Here is a 21,581-nt window from a genome sequence, read left to right on the forward strand (position 1 = left end):
CTTTCCATTACTAGATTTGTGATTATCTATGAAAGTATCTTTTCAATGGCAGGATGTTTCATAAAGTTGGTATGAATTTTTTTTTTTTTACTTTATATGCCAACAATACCAGTATGAGGCTAGCTAGTTGCAGCTTATCTACCATTCCGTAGGGGTTGTGTTGGATGGTTCTGGATATGTTCACTGATAAATTAGTAATGGGAGTAAGGGAGAATGACATTTTGTGTTTCTACCCTCCCCTCTTCCCACAGACTAAGGGACAACTCTATGTTGCTCAAAGAAATGCAAGTGGGCCCCTCTTTTTTTTTTTTCTGAATAGAAGGCACAAGTTCATATTCTTTGCATCTTCTTTTAAGGAGTTCATGACATTCACCATTTCATATACTTCTCCTTTCTTGCCCCAAAGTCCTGCAGCTTTCTATGATTTTTCAACCTTGAATTTTGTATCTTTTCCAAATGCCAAATTTGCTTATTGCAACCTCAGGGCAATGACAATGCCTTTGTTTTCAGTGGAAGTGGTCACCTGTCTTGCCTTTAATTTAGCCATTTAATTTTGGTTTTGATGGTACAAGCATGCATGAAATTTGAAAATCTTGTCAAGTTTTTTTGGTTTTGCTTTTTTCTCTCTTGGTGGTTGTTTTTTTGCATATAATAATAAAACATTTCAATTGCATGACCATTCCATGGAAAAGCCCTCCTCACTCAGGGGTTTAAACATTTTCAGAATTATAAAGAGATTTACATGAGAGATTTAAGAATTATAAAGAGATTTAGAAATTGTCAACTATGAGTCATTTATTCATAATGTCCAAGTATGATTCTGTCAGATTTTACATTTTTTTAAAAGAAAAGATTTACCAGTTACATATTTTCTCTATTCAGCAAGTACTGCTTTAAATAAATTTGGTATTTTACAGACCAAATATGAGATTACATCTAAAAAATTTTGCTTTTACACTGTAGGTTGATGTATTTCTGTAAAGAAAAAGCTTATTCCAGGCTTCTTAGCTCATCAGGGGTTAAGAATAAGAGAAATAATGTTATATTTCATAGTTGAGAATCACTCCCATCCTCTAACTTGTGGTTTGAAAGTGTGACCTAAAATCCTTTTATTATCTATTATCTACCTGAATATATATTTGGACAATAGCAGTGCCTGCTTTGGTAGTCTTTGGAAGATGCCAAAAGAAAAAAGGAATATTATAACTCATACACTAACCAGGCCCATAAAAATTTAAATAAGCCTTTAATTTATTGCAGTCATCGTTTTACTCCCAGATTCTTTGGAAATTATTTCATTTGCATTAGAAATGACATGCTGGGTCTTGGTGTCTGCAGTAGCTTACTCTGGCTTAAAGCAGGATGTTGCAAAACCATAAACTAATGAGGCATCTGTAAGGCATCCTGTGTCTAGGAAGCAGTAAAGGCAAGGGAAGGACCACCAGAGCTCAAGAAAATGTCTTTTCTATCATCAAGAAAGTCTTTTTGACAACATAAGGAGAAGGAGAATTCATATTAAAGATTAGCCTTGTTGAGTCCAATCATACAATTGTTTGCCTAATTAAGTGACTTAGTGAATGTTTTTTTGCAAACATTGTATCCCTCAATCATTTTATAACATTGATGCATCCCAGCCAAGTTAGCTCTAAAGTTGATTCTATTTCTCCAACCACTCATTAAGAAATTGGGGAAATGGGGATGGGTATGAATCTCTATATTGGCTGAGTAATACATATACATATACATATACATATACATATACATATACATATACATATACATATACATATACATATACATATACATATACATATACATATACATATACATATACATATATGTAGGCAAGGGGAGAGTGGTGGGAGTGGTGGCAGAGTCTATGACATTGCATTATTAGTCCTGAGAGTGCTTATAGAAATATATCAGCCTAAGGCATAAAAGTAAAATTATCTTTGACAAAATCTCACATTTGGTCTGTAAAATACCAATCACTACAGCTCTTTTGTCATTCTGGCACCTCCGTTCTGCCACATCTCATTCTCCCCAAGGCCACAAGAATTTGTCACATTCCTCAGAGCCCAATGAAACCAGCCATGACTAAGGATCCCAGAACTTATTTCCCCAACTTAGGTTATTTTCACTTTTTAATAAAGATAGACCTCCACTCCACTATTTGCCAGTATGTGTGACAGTGTTCTCAACATAGCCTGCAGGCTTTAGGTTCTCAAAACAAATTAATGCCCAATTCAATAAACTTTAAAACTTTAGAATTTTAATTTACTTACAATGAGGCATATTGGGAAGCATCTTTATGTATTTCTGCAAACATGTTTTCTTCCAAATGGCCACAACTATTAGTAAAATGCTCTTGAAAAGTATTGAGTACAAATCTGTTTTTGGATTTTTCATTTTGCCCACACTAAAGAATATGATATTCTCTTCCTTTTTTCCTGAACAACAGTTAGGTGTTGTTTTTTTTTTTCTCTTAGAAAAAGAACATGTGATACAAAGCAAGCTTAGGAAATGTAAAGTCATTTTTCTTAACCAGCTCACTGAAGTATCTTTCCCTAAGAGGCAGTTCAAAAGTTTCCTCTTTTGCTCCATTTGAATGGCTGTAATAGGAGAGGTTGGACAAGATGATCTCAAAGATCACTTCCAGCTCCAAAGTTCTGTGGTTTTCACTCTGTCCTGTAAAGACAACAATGTTTTGTCATTGACCTTAAAGGACTGGTCCACAATAATGCTTATCATTCAAAAACATTTTTTTTTCCTTTGGTCTTGGGACTATATGGATTTTATTTGTTGATGGGATTGCTAAAACCCATGTGCTTTGGGGAAAGAAGTAATGTTATCACTAATTTAATTGTAGTTATTACCTTATGATCTTGGGCAATTTAGTTAACCTCTTTGTGCCTTAGTATTTTCATCTGTAAAACACAGTGGGTTGGACTAGGTTTCAGTAGGGTCCCTTCCAACACTACCTCTGTGATCCTATGATCTTCATGTTATTAGGGCTTTTGGCTGGAACATACAACAATGAGTAAGTTATCCTAATATCCCAATTGGGCCATTGTAAACATCACCTATTTTCCCTTCCCATTTGGAGTTTATGCCCCTAAAAAAATTAAAAATAGCAAGTTGAGGAAGACTAGAACTCATGGTCTCTTAGAGTAACCCCCACAAGTGTCCCTAACGCCCTTGTCGCAGTTTCTGGATCTCCCTGTAAATATTCATAAGTTTTCCATTACTGCATTTGGCCAATCTGAGGGGGTAGTTCAGGGTTGGATGTTGAAATTTGGTTGCCCAGAGACTGGAACTCTTACTACGTGGAATAATTGGAGATCTTCAAACCAGATGATTTTAGCATATTAAGGAGATCCTGAACTTTAGAAAACTCTGGGTCTCAACAAGTTTCAGTGTCCTGTGAAAAGGGCAAGATGAACTGGGTTTCTTCACCACATGAATCATAAGGTTTCTCATCATTCCTCATTCCTGCTACCATCCCATACAGCCATTTGTGATCCAGTGGTGTTCTGCAAATGGGAAATGTATTGACTGTGGGGTTTGTTCTGCCTTTCTGCCTCTGTTTAATCTGTGCCTTACCTTGTCGTTTCCACAGAGGACCTGCAGTTTTGGAGGATTTGACTTAACAAATCGTTCCCTGCACATTGGGAATAATCATTCTGACCCAATGGTGAGTGCAAGATGGGGGAAAACAAATTATTTAGTTTCAAGTGATGTCGCTGCAGAGAAAGTTTCAGATTTAAAATCTCTAAGAATTTATATGGTATGGTATTCTGTTTTGTTTTGGGTTTTTTCCTCTTGCAGGGAGCCTAAATCTTCTTTTGAAAGAGGGCTCTATATCAGCAAACTTAATGCTTTCTACTGTACCATAGAAAATGAATAATGATCCTCTATGGCCTCTGTTCATCTTTCCTTCTGGTAGTTTAGAGTAGGACAAATCTTTGATGTCTTTATTACTATGTTATTTTGTTATTGTTATTATTAAAGTCAGAAGTAACAGAAGTATTTTGCTTCTTTAGATTTAGCTATTTGTGTATCCACAGAATTCTTCAGGACCAGTTTGAAGTACCTGAAACACATACACATGGGGAGATGGCAGACACTAGATCATAGGGAGGAAAATAATTATTGGGATCCCTAGAGCAAGAACTTGTGGCCTCTCTAGAGCAGCAGAAACCTTGGCTCCATTTGGAATGCTCAGTCTCTAGCTGGAAGGCCTTTCTCCGTGTCTCTGCCCCAATTCATTTATGAGTATTCTCCAAAAGTATTTTTGGAACCTCACAGGGGCAGAACAACTCCTGTGTTTGAGGCTGCCTCTAGCCTTGTAGCTATAAATCCAAGGGTCAGCTCTGTTACAGGACAAAAGCACATAACCCACAAGAGCTGTTGACTCTAGGGCATCTTGGCATGAAAGGTCCTAAAATAGACCGAGTCTCACTAGGACCAAACCAAGATAGGCTCTCTAAGGCCATTGTAGACCACTGAGGGGCATCCGAGACATCTTGGGTGTATTGACATTCCCTGGAAAGAACCAGGTTACAGGATTAGGGCATAGAAATGTTCTCTCTAAATTGTATTTTGTTTCAGTCTTAATAAGATAATTTTATAGTGGTTTGTTGTTATTCCTAATAATTTTGATATGAAAATACTTTATACTTATTTTTGAAATTAAGTTAATTTAAAAAAGTAACAAGCATTTATTTTCTCCCCCTCCATCCTCCCATTTAAAAACGAAAAAAGAAGGAAAAATATGCATAGTCAATGTTTTCTCTTCCCACTAGCATGAATCAATGAAAATATCCATAAAAAATTTTTTGATTTTTTGATGGAAGAATTAAATTGTTATATTTGGGGAGGAGGATGGAGTAGGGGGTGGCAGGGAGGGAGGGAGAGAGAGAGAGAGAGAGAGAGAGAGAGAATGAGAGAATGAATATGAGAATATATCCTCTTTATTTAGTTTTTGTAGCATTGATTCAAATAAAATAGATTGAGAGGTAGCTTCAGTATAACTTAGAGGAGAAAATTTGAGTCGATCTCTCAGAATAGGTTGATATGAACTCAGTCTGGTGTTAATGTTGGGCTAAATTTGTTGGTGTAGCTTTTAAAAAATTCTTAATTCTCCAATTGTTAATTCCTGCTTTGATGATGCCATTATACCTCTACCTACGGATAGCATCACAAAACAGTAACACAGCTTTTTTTCTCATTTCTTTTTTTTTACATACCTAATAATCATCAATATGAACAAAAGATTAGATGTGAAACCCTCCCCCACTCCAAAAAAATTATATTTTGTGGAGCTGAAAGGAATCTTAAAGATAATTTTTTCTAGCCCTTTCATCTTCCAGATGAAATCATTGAGGTCCAGACATTGTGAGTTGCTCAAGTCATACAGTTAATAAGAGCCAAGATTCAAACCTAGATCCTTGATGAGTCCAAATATGATGCTCTTCTCACTTTACTAGAATTGTTTTCTACTGAAATGTGACCGTCTTTAAGATGGAAAATAGCAGCAAAAAGACTATGATAAAACATTTACTTTGTGCTTACTATATGTCAGGCATCGTGCTAAGTACAAGATAGTAAAATAGTTCCTACCCTCTTGGTGCTTACATTATAATGTGGGAAGATAAGACATGTAGAATTACTGAAACAAAGGAGGAAGGAGACAGGTTGATATGCAGTAGCTTGGTTTGGGAAGAATAGCTAGGAGCTATCCTATAGTGCCCACCATGTACTAAATTCTTTACAAGTATTATTTTCATTTGTTCCTCACCAACAATAGAAGGGATACTCCAGAATTATTACTCCAATAAACCGAACTCAGAGAACCAGTATGTTTCTCTTTTAATTTTATAAGATTAATTTTATTTCTAATACTTTTCTCTGCAGGGTAAAGAGGGGGATTTTGTGTATAAAGATGTCATCAAGTCACCTACTGCCTCCCGTATCTCTCTTGGAAAAAAAGTGAAATCAGTGAAAGAGACAATGAGGAAAAGAATGTCTAAGAAATACAGCACTTCTGTTTCCGAGCAGGTATGTAACTGAAAAGCAGACCAGCATCTATGGCAACATCACAAAAGAGCAGAATTCTCAATGCATGATCTGTTATAGAATAAAGCTTTATGTTTTCTTCAGGATCAACCAGTGTCATCCATTCTTCACAAAGTCCAACTTAACTTCCTATTGTATCTCTCACTAGAAAGCAGGTAGCTGGTATTGAAGAGAGGCCCAAATAGGGGGGAAAAAATACTAGCCCTAGGGAAGGCAGAGGAAGTGGGTTCAAATCCCTTATTTGCTGTTACCTCTTTGTTTGATCTTGGACAGATTATTTGTTCCCTTCTGTGAAAAATGAAGGTATTAGATTAGATATCCTCTGCTATTGCCCTTTACTTCCAGATCTGAGATCCTAAGAATCTGATTTTTTAGGAGCCAACAAAATGGAATCTTGAAAAGACAGTCCGTTGTTTTCTTGTGTTCTTATATTCCAGGTATGTAGAACAAATTTAGTTGCTCAAGAAATACACAATAAGATAGGGGACCTAAGCCTACTAAGAATTAAATAGTATTCGTGTTTTTACAAATTGACCTAACACATAAACCATTAAGGTAACATAGAATTGATTTTCTTTTCTTTCTCCTATGATTCAGTCCCTTAGGAACATGACCAATTCTCGCCTTTAATTGCAGTGGGAGAGAGATTAATGGATAAGTAAATAAATGCTGTCTTAAATCTGGGCTTTGGGCTAATTCTGACCATTTTTTTCCCCCAAGAAGGCCATTTTTGGCAGTCTTCACTCATTTCTGTTGGGTGGGTTGTCAGAATATCTTACATGTTGTGTGTATGCACATGCGTACACTGGCTTTTAAAATTAATCAGTTTTTCCACTTGAAATATGTAAGCAATCACTCAGAAACTGCCAAATAAAACAGCTGAGAAAACAAACATTTTTGGTCTGATAGATATCGCCCTCTTGTGGACCATTGGAGGAAAAAGATAACCTGTGATGAGACTTCTGTAATCAGCATGAACATAGCTTAGTGAGCCTGGTGTAGTGGAAACTTGGTCAGTAAACATATATTAAATGCCTACTATATGCCAGGAACTGTGCTGAGCACTGGGGATTTAAAAAAAAAAAAAGAATACCCCTGCTCTAGAGAAGCTCACAGCCTAATAAGGGACACTGCATGCAAACAAGTATGTGCGAGCAAGTTATCTACAGGATAAACTGTGTGTGGGAGGGGGGAAGTCAGTAGAGGGAAGGCACAGAACTAAAGGAGAATTTTGTAAAGGCTTCCTATAGAAGTTGGGATTTTAGCAGGGTGTTGAAGGAAGCCAAAGCAGAAGTGAGGAAGGGGAAGAATATTCCAGGGATGAGACAACCAGTGAAAATACTTGAGTTGGGGCAGCTAGGTGGCACAGTGGATAGAGCATCAGCCCTGGAGTCAGGAGGACCTGAGTTCAAATCCAGCCTCAGATACTTAACAATTACTAGCTGTATGACCCTAGGCAAGTCACTTAACCCCAATTGCCTCACCAAAAAAAAAAAGAAAATGCTTGAGTTAGGAGATGGACAGTTTTGTCCAAAGAAGAACAAGGAGGCCAATGTCACTAGATAGTAAAGCAGCTGGGAGTGGGGAGGTATAAAGTGTAAGAAGACTGTGAGGTAAAGGGGGCAGGTTATAAAGTTTTAAATGCTAAAAAGGATTTTATATTAAATCTTAAAGGAAATGGGGAACCACTAGAGTTTTGTGTGGGGGTGACATGGTTAGACTTGTGCATTAGAAAGATCACGGACAGCTGAATGAAGGATGGACAAAAGCATGGAGAGACTTGCGGCCAGGAGGACAACCAGTAGGCTAATGCAATGATACAGATGTGCGATGATGAAGATTTGTGCCAAGGTTCTTGCAACATCAAAGGAGAGAAGGATACATATGAGAGAGATTTTATGAAGTCAGAGGAATTTAGTTTGAACCCTGGCTCTCCCACTTAATAGCTGTGTGATGATGGTCAAATCACAGAACCACAATGAGCCTCAGTTTCCTCATCAGGAAAACAAGGGGTTAATGGTCTCTGAGGTCCCTTCCAGCTCTAAATTTACATTCCCATTGTGCTGTGATCTATAGCATCTTGCAGTTCAAAAATAACTTCAAAAACATTATTTAGCATTAGTTTTGGATGACCTCAGGCTAAATTTATTATTATTCTAGTCTGTGGTCTTCACCTGTAGGGGAAGGGGATCCTTTTGTTTTCTCTTGCTTTTATTGTTTTCATATACTTGGCTCTATTGGCTTCAGGTATGGTAGGTATTCTGTCCTCCTGTCTAGCTGTGAAGCATTTGCTGTGTATGTCTTTTTTAAGAAAGCCTGCTGTTATGCCAATGAAAATGAGAGCCTTCAATTTGAAGTCACTTCATTAATGGATCCTATGTCTCAATAAACTGTAACAGCCCCAAAGTTCATGTGAACTTAATATCCTGGGTTTATGAATATATTAATTATGAACACAAATATATAAAATATGAATGGAAAATAAATACATGTGTAGAATATGAATATACCAAAATGAGACAGAGATATGTGAAATTATGAGTACAACTTTAAGGTCACTTTGATAACTTTACTATAATTTGATTAATGTACAGATAGCTTATTTTGTTTTTGTTTTTGTTTTTTGTTTTTTGTTTTAGTGAGGCAATTGGGGTTAAGTGACTTGCCCAGGGTCACACAGCTAGTAAATGTTAAGTGTCTGAGGCCAGATTTGAACTCAGGTCCTCCTGACTCCAGGGCTGGTGCTCTATCCACTGTGCCACCTAGCTGCCCCTATTTTTTTTTTCAGATAGCTTATTTAGTAAACAATTCCAAGCCTTAAGTTTGCTTTTGTTTAGTAACTTGTGATGATTTTCCCTTCTGTCACTTGTGAAAGGTAGGGTTGGTATTTTGGATTGATTGGGGCTGGGGTTGTACTATTTGATTACTTGATGAGAAACACAAAAGTCCATTTGCCACATGGTATTATGCATTTTCTTTCTTTATGATACATTTCAAACCTAATAAAGTCCAAACTGTTTAACCTACCACATAGCATCCTCTACAGTCTGGCTCCATCAGCTTCTGTGGCCTTATTTCATACTATTCCGCTCCCACATTCTAGCTGAACTGAACTGATCCCTATACCATGAGTGGAAGGTGAGCTTTCCCACCTCCATGTCTTTGTTCTGTTATTTATTTCCATGCTCTGCATACCAACTCCTCCATGAAGCTTTCCCCTGATCCTCCTGAATTAGAAGTAACATTGCCTCCCTCACCTCCAGAGGAAAAAAACAACAATCTTCTCATAGCACTTGGTGTCCCTTACATAATCATACTATTTTTGTCTGTTTTATAATTACCTCAGTCATATCTTCCCTACATGGTCCTTGAGCACAGAGACCCTATATCTCTAGGAGTACACCAGACTGTGTTTGTTTTCCAATGTTCCTCAGTGCTTAAAACAATGTATTTTACTGATGTTTGTTGAATGCATACGATAAAGGAAATTTAATGTAGGAATCATTTTTTCTCCCATGTCATAGGAAGAATGATTTTTTTCAGGGCTTTAAAATTTGGAACCTCAAGGACCTTCTCATATTACATTTGTTTTTATTAATACTTGCCTCTTTGTGTTTTCTAGAAGCAAAGTATGAATTTACATTCAATCAAAAGGTCCTGTTACTATTGACCTTAAATGTTTGCATGGCCTGCACAATCCCATATTTTGCAGATAATTTTTGATGAATCTGCACCATGTAAATAATAGGTTTCAGTTCTGATGGTTTCATGTTCACATGCCCATAAACAGATCGTGCCAAATGTTTTGTCCTTTCTGTATTAAAAAAGAAGTTTTGCAGTTTACTTTGAAGTCTTCCATTAATTTTCTTTACAGCATTTATTTCCCCAAATAAGGTGCTGGACAATGTATAGCAGCAAATGACTGTCCAAAATGGAATGGATAGCATCTTTTCTCATAGGCTGAAATTGACTGTCAGCATTCTGATACAGACAAGACTTTACAGAATGGCTCTAAAGTTGGAAGGAATGAAAATACGGAAAAATCAAACCATGCTGTTACATGTGGGGGAAAAAAGTATTATTAAATTCCCTGAAAAATAACAACTTTACTGTCTACATGATTTGTTAGCCAGCTTAGACATATCATCCTAAGTGAAAACACAAGAATCCAGTGAGTTAGGTTTTTTTCTACCAGGCATAACATTTTGTTTCAGTAAAAAATTTTGCTTCTTAAAGCAGCATAATTATTCTATGATGATAGCTCCAGATCTGTATTCCTATTCACTAGGCTCTATTTGGATCATTTTTGAAAGTTACACCTTTTACTGAGACTGTTTAAAATGCTAGAGACCTCTTGGGGGTTTTAGCTAAACATTTTGAGAAAACATTCATTTATCTCACTTAGAATTCTTGAGGAAAATCTAAAGTTGTTCATGAAATACTTATAGGACAGGGTGAAAAATAGTTGTATGAACCACAACTTAAAAAAAAAACACAAGACGTACAGTCAGTCAATAAGTGGTTTTATTTATTAAGCACTTACTATGTGACAAGTACTGTGTTAAGGACTGGAGATACAAAAAAAGGGCAAAAACAGTCCCCATCTCAGGGAAAGAGGAAGATAATCTGGAACTCAAAATTTTAAAAGAAAACCCACTGTTAACAATTGCTTTTTATATGTAATTGGCGGGGGGGAATGAAACATTAAAATAATTTTAAAAGCCAGTGGGGGTGGTGCAGCTAGGGGGTGAAATGGATAAAGCATTGGATTCAGGAGGACCTGAGTTCAAATCCAGCCTCAGACAAACAAGCTATATAAAGTATATCTATCTATACATATATACATATATGATTATCAACAGAAGGAAGGTGCTAGCATTAAGGGGGCTCAGGAAAGGCTTCCTGTAGAAGATAGGATTTTCACTGGGACTTGCAGCCAAGAGGCAAAGTTAAGGAGGGAGAGCATTCCAGTCATGGGAGAAAACTGGTGAAAATATCTGGTCTAGGGGGCAGCTAGGTGGTACAGGGTGAAAGCACTGGTCCTGGATTCAGGAGGACCTGAATTCAAATTCGACCTCAGACACTTGACATTTACTAGCTGTGTGACCCTGAGCAAGTCACTTAAGCCTCATTGCCCCACAAAAACAAAAAACCAAACAAAAAACCAGTCCCTGTCTCATGTGGCACACATTCCAGTGGAAGCAGTAGTAATAATAGCTGGTATTTATATAGCAGGTACTATGTGCTAAGTGATTTACAAATGTAATCTCATTTGATCCTTGCAGTGACCCTACGAGGTAATTACTACTTTATCTCCATTTGACCCTTGAGGAGACAAACCTGAAAACACATAGGTAGACACTGAAGTAGATGCAAGGCAACCTCAGAGAGTAGTAGTGGGAAGGCCTTCTGAAGAAGCCTAGGATTAGATACATGTTACAGAATAAAATATAAACATTAAGGAAATTTTGAAGTTAGTTACGGACCAGAATGAAAGAAGGACAACTTTTCGCCAACACAGTGAAATTTATTTTTGTCGTAACCTCTTTCCAGGACTCCAACCCTGATGGAATACCGGGGTCTCCCCAGTCACCTCAGCCTGATAAAGAGTCTTTGGATAAACCTAAACTGAAAGCTGGTGGGTCTGTGGAGAGTCTGAGGAGTTCCCTCAGTGGTCAGAGCTCAATGAGTAAGTTGAATACCTAACTTTGATGTTTGTCTTTGTATGTGATGACCAAGTGCCTTGGGACAAGGCACTGGAAGAGTTGTCCCCAACTGCGATTCAAAAAAAAATGTTTGAATGTCAGTGGATTTTATACTGTAAACATTATAATAGCAGAAAGTTTGGTAATAATGTTTACAGACCTGCCATTGAGAGCCCCAAACCCCTTACAATAGTGTTATGTTTAAAATCTAAATGTGTGACTAAAAATCTAATGTGTGGTCATCTTAAATTAGAAGCTTTAGCACCAGTCTTTGGACGTTAAGCATTTATTAAAGCATACCAAATATTAGTAAAAAGAGAACACATGGTGTTCAGAAAGTTAGATCTGTCTACTCTGCCTGCCCCTCCTGCCACTGCAAGCTTGTCCCAGCAACCCAAAAAGAGTTTCCCATTCGTTTGAGTGGAAGCTTCCTGTGGGACTGGAAGAGGGGCGGGTCCCCACATGCAGCTCCCAGCTAATTGGCTGGTAGCATTGATTGACATGACTTAAAGGCGGTTCTATAAATAGTGATGACTTCCAAATGCCAAGCCACATGTTTGCTAGGGGGTGGGGTCCTGATTCTCATAAGAGTTTTCACACCAGTCATGGGAAAACCCACTTTATTTCATTGGGAAAGAATGTTCTCAAGCATTGGTAAAATTATGAAAGATTTGAGTTGGTCATCAGTATTTCTTACCCCTCTTAAGGTACTTTCCTTGGGACTTACCCAGGAAGCAGCATAGAATAGTGGAAAGAGAACAGGATTTGGGGTCAGAAGCCCAAGGTTCAAATTCAGGCTCTGCCTCTTCTTATGTTACCTTGAGCAAGAGGTTTTCTTTGCATGATAAAATTAATTGGTAAAATTAAGAGGTCTGGGTTTAATGACGTTTAATGACAACCTCTAAGCTCCCTTCCAGTTCTAAATCAACGATCCTATGATCCCATGACCCTTCTTAGTCTAATGACTCATAGTGCTTCCTAGAACCACTGGGAAATTTTCTCTGCCATGTTCCTTTCGCCCTACTAAGGTAAGTGAGAGTGCCTTGAGCATTGGACTTAGGATCAGAAAGACTCAAATTTGGATGCCACCTCAGACACCAGTTGTTTGGCCCTAGACAAGTCACTTAACCTCTGTCAGCCTCAGTTTCTTAATATGTAAAATGGAGGTGATAATAGCACCTGCCTCCTAGGATTGCTGGGAGGATCAAGTTACATTATATTTAAAATGCTTTGCAAAAACCTTCAAGTGCTAGTAAATGCTACTTTTTTTTAAATCATTTTCATTAGAAGATGTACAGTTTATTTGTCCTGCATCTCATTCCCTAAATATTCCCTGGGTGATAACTAAGTAATCTGATACAGTGGGCTGACTTCATGTACTAATAAGAGAGTTACCTATGTCCATAGCTGCCATCCAGCTGTGGAGGCCAGTCTCCTCCCTCTTTCACATCCAGGATAACCAGAGGGAGGAATGGCATCATGGAGGCCAGAAGGAGAAATGTGTTTGTAAAGCTAATGCTTCAGTGCTTCCTCAGAGCATACCACAATGATGGCATCTTGTATTTCCTAGTCCAAACCCTGGGTGAAGGAAATGATCTTCAGAGCTTTCTTGGAACTACTTTTCTCTGGTTTTTATAAGTGACATATTTCTAGTGACTAAGCCAGTGTCTACTGAAATACTCATTCTCCCTACCCATGATGGAGAACTGAGTGTTACTAATATGCATGCTATCCTATTATATGTATTCACTTATATAACTTTTTTACTGCCTTAAAATGAGGGGAATAAAGGGAGGGAAATGATCATTGCAAGGTTTTTTGTCTTCTGAATTTTAATAGATGACATTTTTTAGAAAAAGTCTCTGTCAAAGTAATAAAGAGCTCTGTAATTAGTGTTTGACATTTCTAGGACCAGAAAGTCTTGCATTTGTACAATGGAAAACTTCCCCAGAGTTGTACTGTTTTCTCTTCCATCATCTCTTTTCCCTGATGCTCAGTGTAGGAGAAGTGTTCCTTTAAAAAAAAATAGTGAGGGGCAGCCAGGTGGTGCCGTGGATAGAGTACTGGCCCTGAAGTCAGGAGGATCTGAGTTCAAATCTGGCCTCAGACACTTGACACTTACTAGCTATGTGACCCTGGGCAAGTCACTTAACCCCAATTGCCTCACCAAAAAATAAAATAAAGTAAAATAAAATAGTGATATATGTAGGTACTGTGGCACAAGAGCATTGACTCTGGAGTTAGAGGATCAGAATTCAAATCCTGCCTCTAGTGATTGCCGTCTGTATGACCTGGCCAAGCCAGTACATCTTAGTGGGCCCACAAAGGGCCTAAGAATTTTGGAGATAAGGAATGGGACTCTTGCTAGGTTTACTCAAACTTACTCTTGCTATTTTCCCCACCGAGGTGGTCAGACGGTGAGTACGACTGATTCCTCAACCAGTAACAGGGAGAGTGTCAAATCTGAAGATGGTGATGATGAAGAGCCTCCTTATCGAGGGCCTTTCTGTGGGAGAGCAAGGGTTCACACTGACTTCACACCTAGTCCTTATGATACAGACTCCCTCAAGCTCAAGGTATACCCTGTCATTTTGTTCATATAACGCACATTTTGTTTGCATAACATGCATTTTGTTGGCTTGCTTTTGCAAATGTTTAAAAGGATTCTTCCCTTCCTGATTTTTGCATGCCTAATACCTTGCTAAACTTCTCTCTCTTACAGCAAGAAATGGGACAGTCTAGCTAGATTTAAAAAGCCGGGAGTTATTATAATCACTCTACTCTTGCCATCCACTAACTTGGGTTTCCCTCTAGAATAGGATTTCTTAACCATGGGTCTGTGAACTACCTTAATAGATAACTATTTCAGTATAATTTACTTCCTTTGTAATCCTGTATGTGTTTATGCATTTAAAAACATTCTGAGAAGAGGTCACCTTTACCAGACTTCAAAGAGGGTGAATGATATAAGAAAGGTTAAGAACACCTGTTTTAGAATTTTCATTTTCCATCTTGAGGTTCTGTTCTATATATACAAACCCTAGTTGCAAATTTAGTTTTTGCAACAACAGTTTAACTGAATTGTCTGGTCAAGGGGAGGACAAGAAACGGTTTTCTCAAAATGGGATTTAAGAGCTTGTTAAATGATGGGGAAGAATATTGGAAGGCTTTGAAGTAATGAGTTTACTCTCCTATGAGCCATAGCATCAGGGTCAGTCACTTGCTGCTTTCAGTGCTGGGATGTGGCCTGGTGTATGAATGAGGGAGAATATGGCAGAGTTCAATCTTTCATTCCTAAGCTTCTGTTAAAAGCACTGTAGGACCCAAATCAACTGATTGACAGGTTTAGGAGTAGAGCTAAGCACATGGAGATGTCCCTATCTCTGTGCTACAAGTTAGCATGAGAAAATGTGACGCAGCAAGTGTAATGTCTGAGCCCTAGTTACAGCAATCTCAGTTTATTTTTTGACATCTGAATCAATTATTTATAGAAATGTCCTTGATAGAAAGATTCTAATGGAAAGTTCTTTGATCCACAGAAAGGTGATATTATTGATATAATTAGCAAGCCTCCGATGGGCACCTGGATGGGACTGTTGAACAACAAAGTTGGTACTTTCAAATTTATCTATGTGGATGTGTTAAATGAAGAGGAAGAGAAACCCAAGCGCCCCACCAGGAGGAGGAGAAAAGGAAGACCACCACAGCCCAAATCTGTAGAGGATCTTCTCGATAGGATCAACCTAAAAGTCAGTTATTTCTCTCATCTGACATTTCTTAGTTTTAGGATAAATAAGGAAAGTTGGGGCAGTTTCACTGAGGGTTGGTTTAACTGATTTAATTTAAGCACCTTTATAAGTAATCAATGGCAGAGATATAGATACTATTGCAATGCTGCTTATTATTACTTGAGTATTACAAGACACTTCCTGTTAGAGTGGATTGAGGGCTGGAATCAGAGTGAGGACAAACTGGCTTTAAGTCCTGCCTCTCCTGCCTCTGAGACATTGTCTGAGTGGACCAAATTTCTCGGTACAATACCCTAAGCCAGAGGTGTCAAACATGACAAAAATGTGGCCCACAACACTCCCGAGTAGGCTCAAACCAGACTAAAAGATAATTGGGAAATAAATAAAATAAATAAGTAAAAATACCGTAAAATAACAATCATATTTTTAAATTTTTCAATTAAGTCAATATGTAGCCCCAAGGAATCATTATGTATGGATTAGTGGGCCCCGTTTCTATTTGAGTTTGACACCACTGTCTTCAGCAGCTTTCTAAAGACTAAAGTCATCAAAAAAAGTTTGCTAATCTGTATTGAGTGTGTGTGTGTGTGTGTGTGTGGTGGGGGGTGGGGGCAGGAATTTCCTTTCCTGCAGCTTTTTACACTGATGGAATAAGAGGTCTGTTCTCTCTCTCCTCCCCCAGCTGGCCAAAACAAACAAACAAAAACAAAAACAAAAACACAAATCAATTATATTTAGATCCTAATTACTGGAAACCATGAATAGTGTGAAGTGGTCACAGGTATTTGAATTCAAACTATTAAAAGTTATAATTCTGTAAAATATGGTAATTGTTTCTTGCTCAATGGAAATATTCGGTGAAAATTCAGATACAGCTGCTTCCCAGGGATTCCTTATTCCCACTGATTAGTGGAACCTAGATGTATTTAATTGTCTAACACCCACTGACTGAAGATAACTGATGGTTACGTGTATGTCTCGGAATGAACACATGTGAATGCGCTAGCAATGCTGCATCAAAGTCATCTAGGAGGCTTTGTTCAGATGCTACAGGAGTAGGGAGAAACATTAAGACCCTAAATTGGTCTTCTCCTGATTTTGAAAAGTCATTTCCTGAGACAGATCAATAGTTTAACCAATTGAGGATATCTACCAGGTGGAAAAGCTAGGTCTCAATTTCCTGGGAAAAAGTTTTCAACTATCTTTCCCTGCAAAAATCCAAAGGAGTTCCCTTTTTCCTCCAAGGCACTAATGGCTTTATGTAGCCTGGTGAACTATATTGTATATAGTAGGCACTCATTAGTGGTTCAACTGTATAAATTTTTTTCTTTCCATGGTAGGAGCACATGCCCACCTTTCTGTTTAATGGGTATGAGGACCTGGACACTTTCAAGCTCCTGGAAGAAGAAGACTTGGATGAGCTAAACATCAGGGATCCAGAGCACAGAGCTGTGCTCTTGACTGCAGTGGAATTGTTACAGGAATATGACAGTGAGTGTTGTGTGTGTCAGTGCTGACGATTTCTGGAGGCCTTCGGGATGAAAGGTAGCCAATAATTCAATGGAAATACTTAAATTTTCACCCAATGACTATTTTCCTTAAGTTGGTATAAGAGTAAACTATGTTTTGAGTAAAAGACAGGCCTACCCTAAATGAGATCGACAACATGGTACGCTACTAAGTTCATTGGTTTAGGGATCAGGAGGCCTAGGCCCTCCACATTAGGTGTATGATTAGGATCAATTCATTTCACCCCTTTGAGTGTAACCTACAAAATAGGAAAGCTGGATAGCAACAAGAACCCTCCCAGTTCTGACCCTTCTTTGTCTCCATGAGTCCCCCTGAAGTCACATATTTTACTGTATTGTTTCCATTGTCAATATTTCTACTAATAAATGGGAGAAGACGGTACAAACTCTGCAACCAACATTTATTAAGCAACTTCTGTGTCTAAGCCACTGTGCTATCTACTAGCGCTACAAAGCAGAAAAAATCAACAACAACAAAATATCAATGATCCCAGATTCCACATTCTATTAGGGAAATACAACATGTACCTAAAATAATACAAAGGGTTTTCTTTACAAAGTTAATCTCAGGAGGAAGAGAGTAATAAGAACTGGGAAGGTATCTGGCTGGCAGGCTAGAGTGTTGGACTTGGAGTAAGGAAGTCCTGAGTTCAAATCCAGCCTCGGACATTTACTAGTTCTTTTTCCCTGGGCAAGTCACTTGATCTCTGTTTGCCCAAATTTCCTTGTGTAAAAGGAGAATAACACTAGTGCCTGCTTTGTAACCCTTAAAATGCTATATAAATGCTGGTTACTGTTGTTATATCAAAAAAGATCTTATGTAGGAAGTGCTTAGAAGGAAGCCAGCCATTCTGAAGGGAATAGGTAGAAGGAAAAGCATTCTAGAATTGGGAAATGCCAAATGAGGAAGAATTAACAGCCCAGGTTGACAGGGAGAGAGAGAGGGAGTTACATCATATGAAATTCGACTGGATTTGGATTTGGGAACCTTGAAGAATGTTTCAAATGACAGAGCAAACGAAGATTTGGACTTTTGTCTCTGAAGCAAGAGGTAGCCACTAAAGGTTTTTGAGTAGAGGAAAAGGGGTAGTGCCCTCCACAAAAATGGGGAAGTTTTAGGGGAGAACGAGTTCTCCTTTAGACATGCTGAATTTGAGGAATCCATGTAATGTACGACTGGCAATTGAGAGAGAGAGAGAGAAGAGATTTGGGAATCGGCTACATCGATACTTGAATTCATGGACATTTGGTTCAAAACACATTTATTCATTCATTGGGTAGTGTTACTGACAAAATAGTGGTCCTCAGGAGAGGCAGTTTGAATATGAAATTCAGTTTGGGGCATGCTGGGTTTGAAGTGCCAGTGCAACATCCAGGTTGAGATGCTTAGTAGGCAAGAGAACATCTACATCTGGCATTTAGAAGAGAGGCCAGGGTTGGAGATGTAAATTTTGTAGCCATCTATGTGGATGTAATTCAGCAGTATCAAAGTCAAATAGAAACAGGGCCACTAAACCATACATAAGGATCCCTTTGGGATGCATATTAAAATGACATTTTCTAAGGCAATATTATCTGTATCTTAATGTATTTTTATTCATTTTGTTAAATATTTTCCAATTTCATTATAATCTGGTTAGAGTTACAAGCAGCTCATGTGTTTGACGTCACTATTGCTACTGTCATAGCTCTAGGAGTGAATGAAAATGTTGAGAGAGAAAACAGCAGAGAAGGGAAAAAACAAATCAAGGACAGCAACTTAAGGAATGCCCAAATCAAAGGATTAGTAATGTCAAGGCATGGAAACCATGAAGGAGAGAAGTGGTTAAAAGTATAGGGTGAGCACCAGATTGGCTCATCTCTGAAGTGAAGGGAAGAGAGTCTCTTCAAGGAGATGGTTGTCAACGAAAGGTCAAAGAAGCCACCGGATTTTGAAATTACAATTAATCAAAGGGGCAGCTAGGTGGCACAGTGGATAAAGCACAGGCCCTCAATTCAGGAGGACCTGAGTTCAAATTCGGCCTCAGACACTTGACACTTTCTAGCTGTGTGACCTTGGGCAAGTCACTTAACACTCACTGCCCCACCAAAAAAAAAAAAAAAAAGAATTAATCAGCAAGTACTTTTTAAAGAACCTACTCTGTGCCAGGCGCACTGTGCTACATCCTAGCAATACAAATACATATATAGGAAGTAACCAAATCAAAGGTAGTTTTGGAGGGAGGGCACAAAGCTTCATGCAGAAGAGGATACTTAAGCTGTGTACCCCAAAGGAAGAGGACTCTGTGAGGCAGAGCTAAAGAGGGTATTCAGCAAAGGCATGGACAAGGGGGTATTGTGTGTGAGAAACAGGGAGAAAGATGGGGAAGTTATGTCCAATAAATTGGGACCAGGTTGGGTAGGACTTTAAAGCCTACATGGAGGAGGTCATATTTTATCTTAGAACTAAGGGGGCAAGGCAGCTAGGTGGCACAGTGGATAAAGCACTGGCCCTGGAGTCAGCAAGACCTGAGTTCAAATCTGGCTTCAGACACTTGACACGTACTAGCTGTGTGACCCTGGGTAAGTCACTTAACCCCAATTGCCTCACCCCCCCAAAAAACAAAAACAAACAAACAAAAAACGAATGGAAAGTCACTAGAGTAAAGGAGTCACATGGCCAGGTCTACAAAAAATTGCTTTGTCAGTTGCATGTGAAGTGTCCTAGAGTGGGGAAAATCAAGGCAAGATCGGTTAGGAGGCTGTTGTAAAAGTCTGGGTGAAAATTTTTGAGGCCCTAAACTAAGCAGGTGGCTTTGTGAGTAGAGAGAAAAAGTTCAGATACAAAAGATGTTGGGCAGAAAGATTTGGTGGCTGATTAGCTATATGGTAGAAGGGTCTAAGGGATATTGTTTTTAGGATTGTGAAGCCCCCCGCTATGTTTGTGGGCAGATGGAAAGGAGTCTGAAAAGAGAGGGATTCGAGATGATAGAAGCAAAAAGATGGTATCAAAAATACAGGTAGCGTGCATGGCTTTGGATTTATGAAAAACCCTTCCAAAAACAGGGTTTCTCATAGTGTATTCCATGCTAGAGAAATTGACTACCCTGAACCATTGCCTCTCCTCCTCCTCTGTAGGCCTTAGGCACTGAAGTGGGTAGAACAGGGTGTTGTAGACATATTTTCTTCTCTCCTGCCTCACCCTTCTAGGTCTAGCTCATATGATAACGGGAAATTTAGCCTGTGCTAGCACTTACTTTCCTTCCCCTCCCGCCCTCCCTTCCCCCCCCCCCCCTCTCTTTTAGAGCCACTTCACTCAGTGGGGTGAAATGCAAATAGGGATCTATTTTGTTTTGGTTGTCGTAAAATACAGATAGCAAATAATAATAATAATAAACATTTATATCAGGACAGCTAGGTGGCACAGTGGATAAAGCACTGACCCTGGATTCAGGAGTACCTGAGTTCAAATCCGGTTTCAGACATTTGACACTTACTAGCTGTGTGACCCTGGGCAAGTCACTTAACCCTCATTGCCCCAGGGGGGAAAATACAGGGAGCAGCAGAACTCCTTATAAAAGATTAGCACAGATACAACCATTTTTTTCCCTTGAACCTCTGGGGTAGGTGTACTTAGTCCTCTGATACATAAGGGGAGGACAACAGAATATGTAATAATGTAGATGATTTTTGAGGAGGAGAACCGAATGTTGAAGAAGGCCAAAGTCATCTGTTGCAAGTGTTTAGGGTTACAGATTTGGTTGTGGACTTACAGAGAAAGGGAGTAATTATCATCAGAAGAGAAGCACCATCAATATATAGTGGATGTCTGTCTCTCACTCACACACACACACAGATGAGTTCAGTAAGCTCACTTATCCCTTCTCCATTTTCCCAGGCTTAAGTCATCTTATATTAGGGCTCATCCTCTAAGACATCATCTAAAATATTCCTAAAATTGCTCAATTGCTAAAATGAAATCCCTTTTGTTATTGAATTTAAATGCTTTTTCCTTCAATCCTCCTGCTCCAGTGGGATGAGTTTTTCCCGGCAGTGTGTTCATTGCCAACAGCAGACATGCCAAAAAATAGAGTTAAGCTAATGGTCGGAGTATTATTATATATTGCTGCAGCATTTTGGTCCCAAGGGAGCAGCAATCAACTTATTCAAGACAGCAAAATTCAATCCTGTGGAATCGGGCATTTCCTCTAAAAGAGCTAACAATATTGGGACATACAAAATTTCATAAAGCTAAAAAAAAATGACCCTTTAATGTCTTGCAGAAGAGACCACCTTAAAAGAAGAACTTTCAGAAGCTAAATCCATAAGAAGAGCAATGAGGTCTGAGACCCATTGTTCTCAGTTCTTATCCATTCATGGATGAATAGGAACAATGGTGATTGTGACCTTGCCATGACCACATCTCCTCTGTACTATCTCAACAGCTCATGAAAATGGGTCTACATACTTATTTGCTCCTGCCCCTGATGAGAGTGCACACATTCTCTATCTTGGATATTTTAGCTATCAGCAGCCTTTGA

The 21,581-nt window shown here is 38.6% G+C and overlaps 1 protein-coding gene and 1 non-coding gene across 7 annotated transcripts in view; both read left to right on the plus strand.

Annotated features, from left to right (window-relative positions):
* SASH1 (SAM and SH3 domain containing 1) overlaps positions 1-21,581 on the plus strand; it is a 236,753-nt gene that overhangs the window by 195,563 nt on the left and 19,609 nt on the right. For all 6 annotated transcript variants that reach the window (XM_044000447.1, XM_044000450.1, XM_044000448.1 and 3 more), the window contains 6 exons: positions 3,620-3,694; positions 5,917-6,060; positions 11,632-11,767; positions 14,190-14,359; positions 15,323-15,532; positions 16,873-17,023. In XM_044000447.1, the coding sequence (XP_043856382.1) occupies positions 3,620-3,694; positions 5,917-6,060; positions 11,632-11,767; positions 14,190-14,359; positions 15,323-15,532; positions 16,873-17,023 (886 nt within the window). The remainder of the gene's footprint in view (positions 1-3,619; positions 3,695-5,916; positions 6,061-11,631; positions 11,768-14,189; positions 14,360-15,322; positions 15,533-16,872; positions 17,024-21,581) is intronic.
* LOC122727116 lies at positions 20,068-20,208 on the plus strand. Its single transcript, XR_006353070.1, has one exon. It is a non-coding gene; the product is annotated as a small nucleolar RNA SNORA42/SNORA80 family (small nucleolar RNA).

Source organism: Dromiciops gliroides, chromosome 4 (assembly GCF_019393635.1).
Source record: "Dromiciops gliroides isolate mDroGli1 chromosome 4, mDroGli1.pri, whole genome shotgun sequence".
NCBI lineage: Eukaryota > Metazoa > Chordata > Mammalia > Microbiotheria > Microbiotheriidae > Dromiciops > Dromiciops gliroides.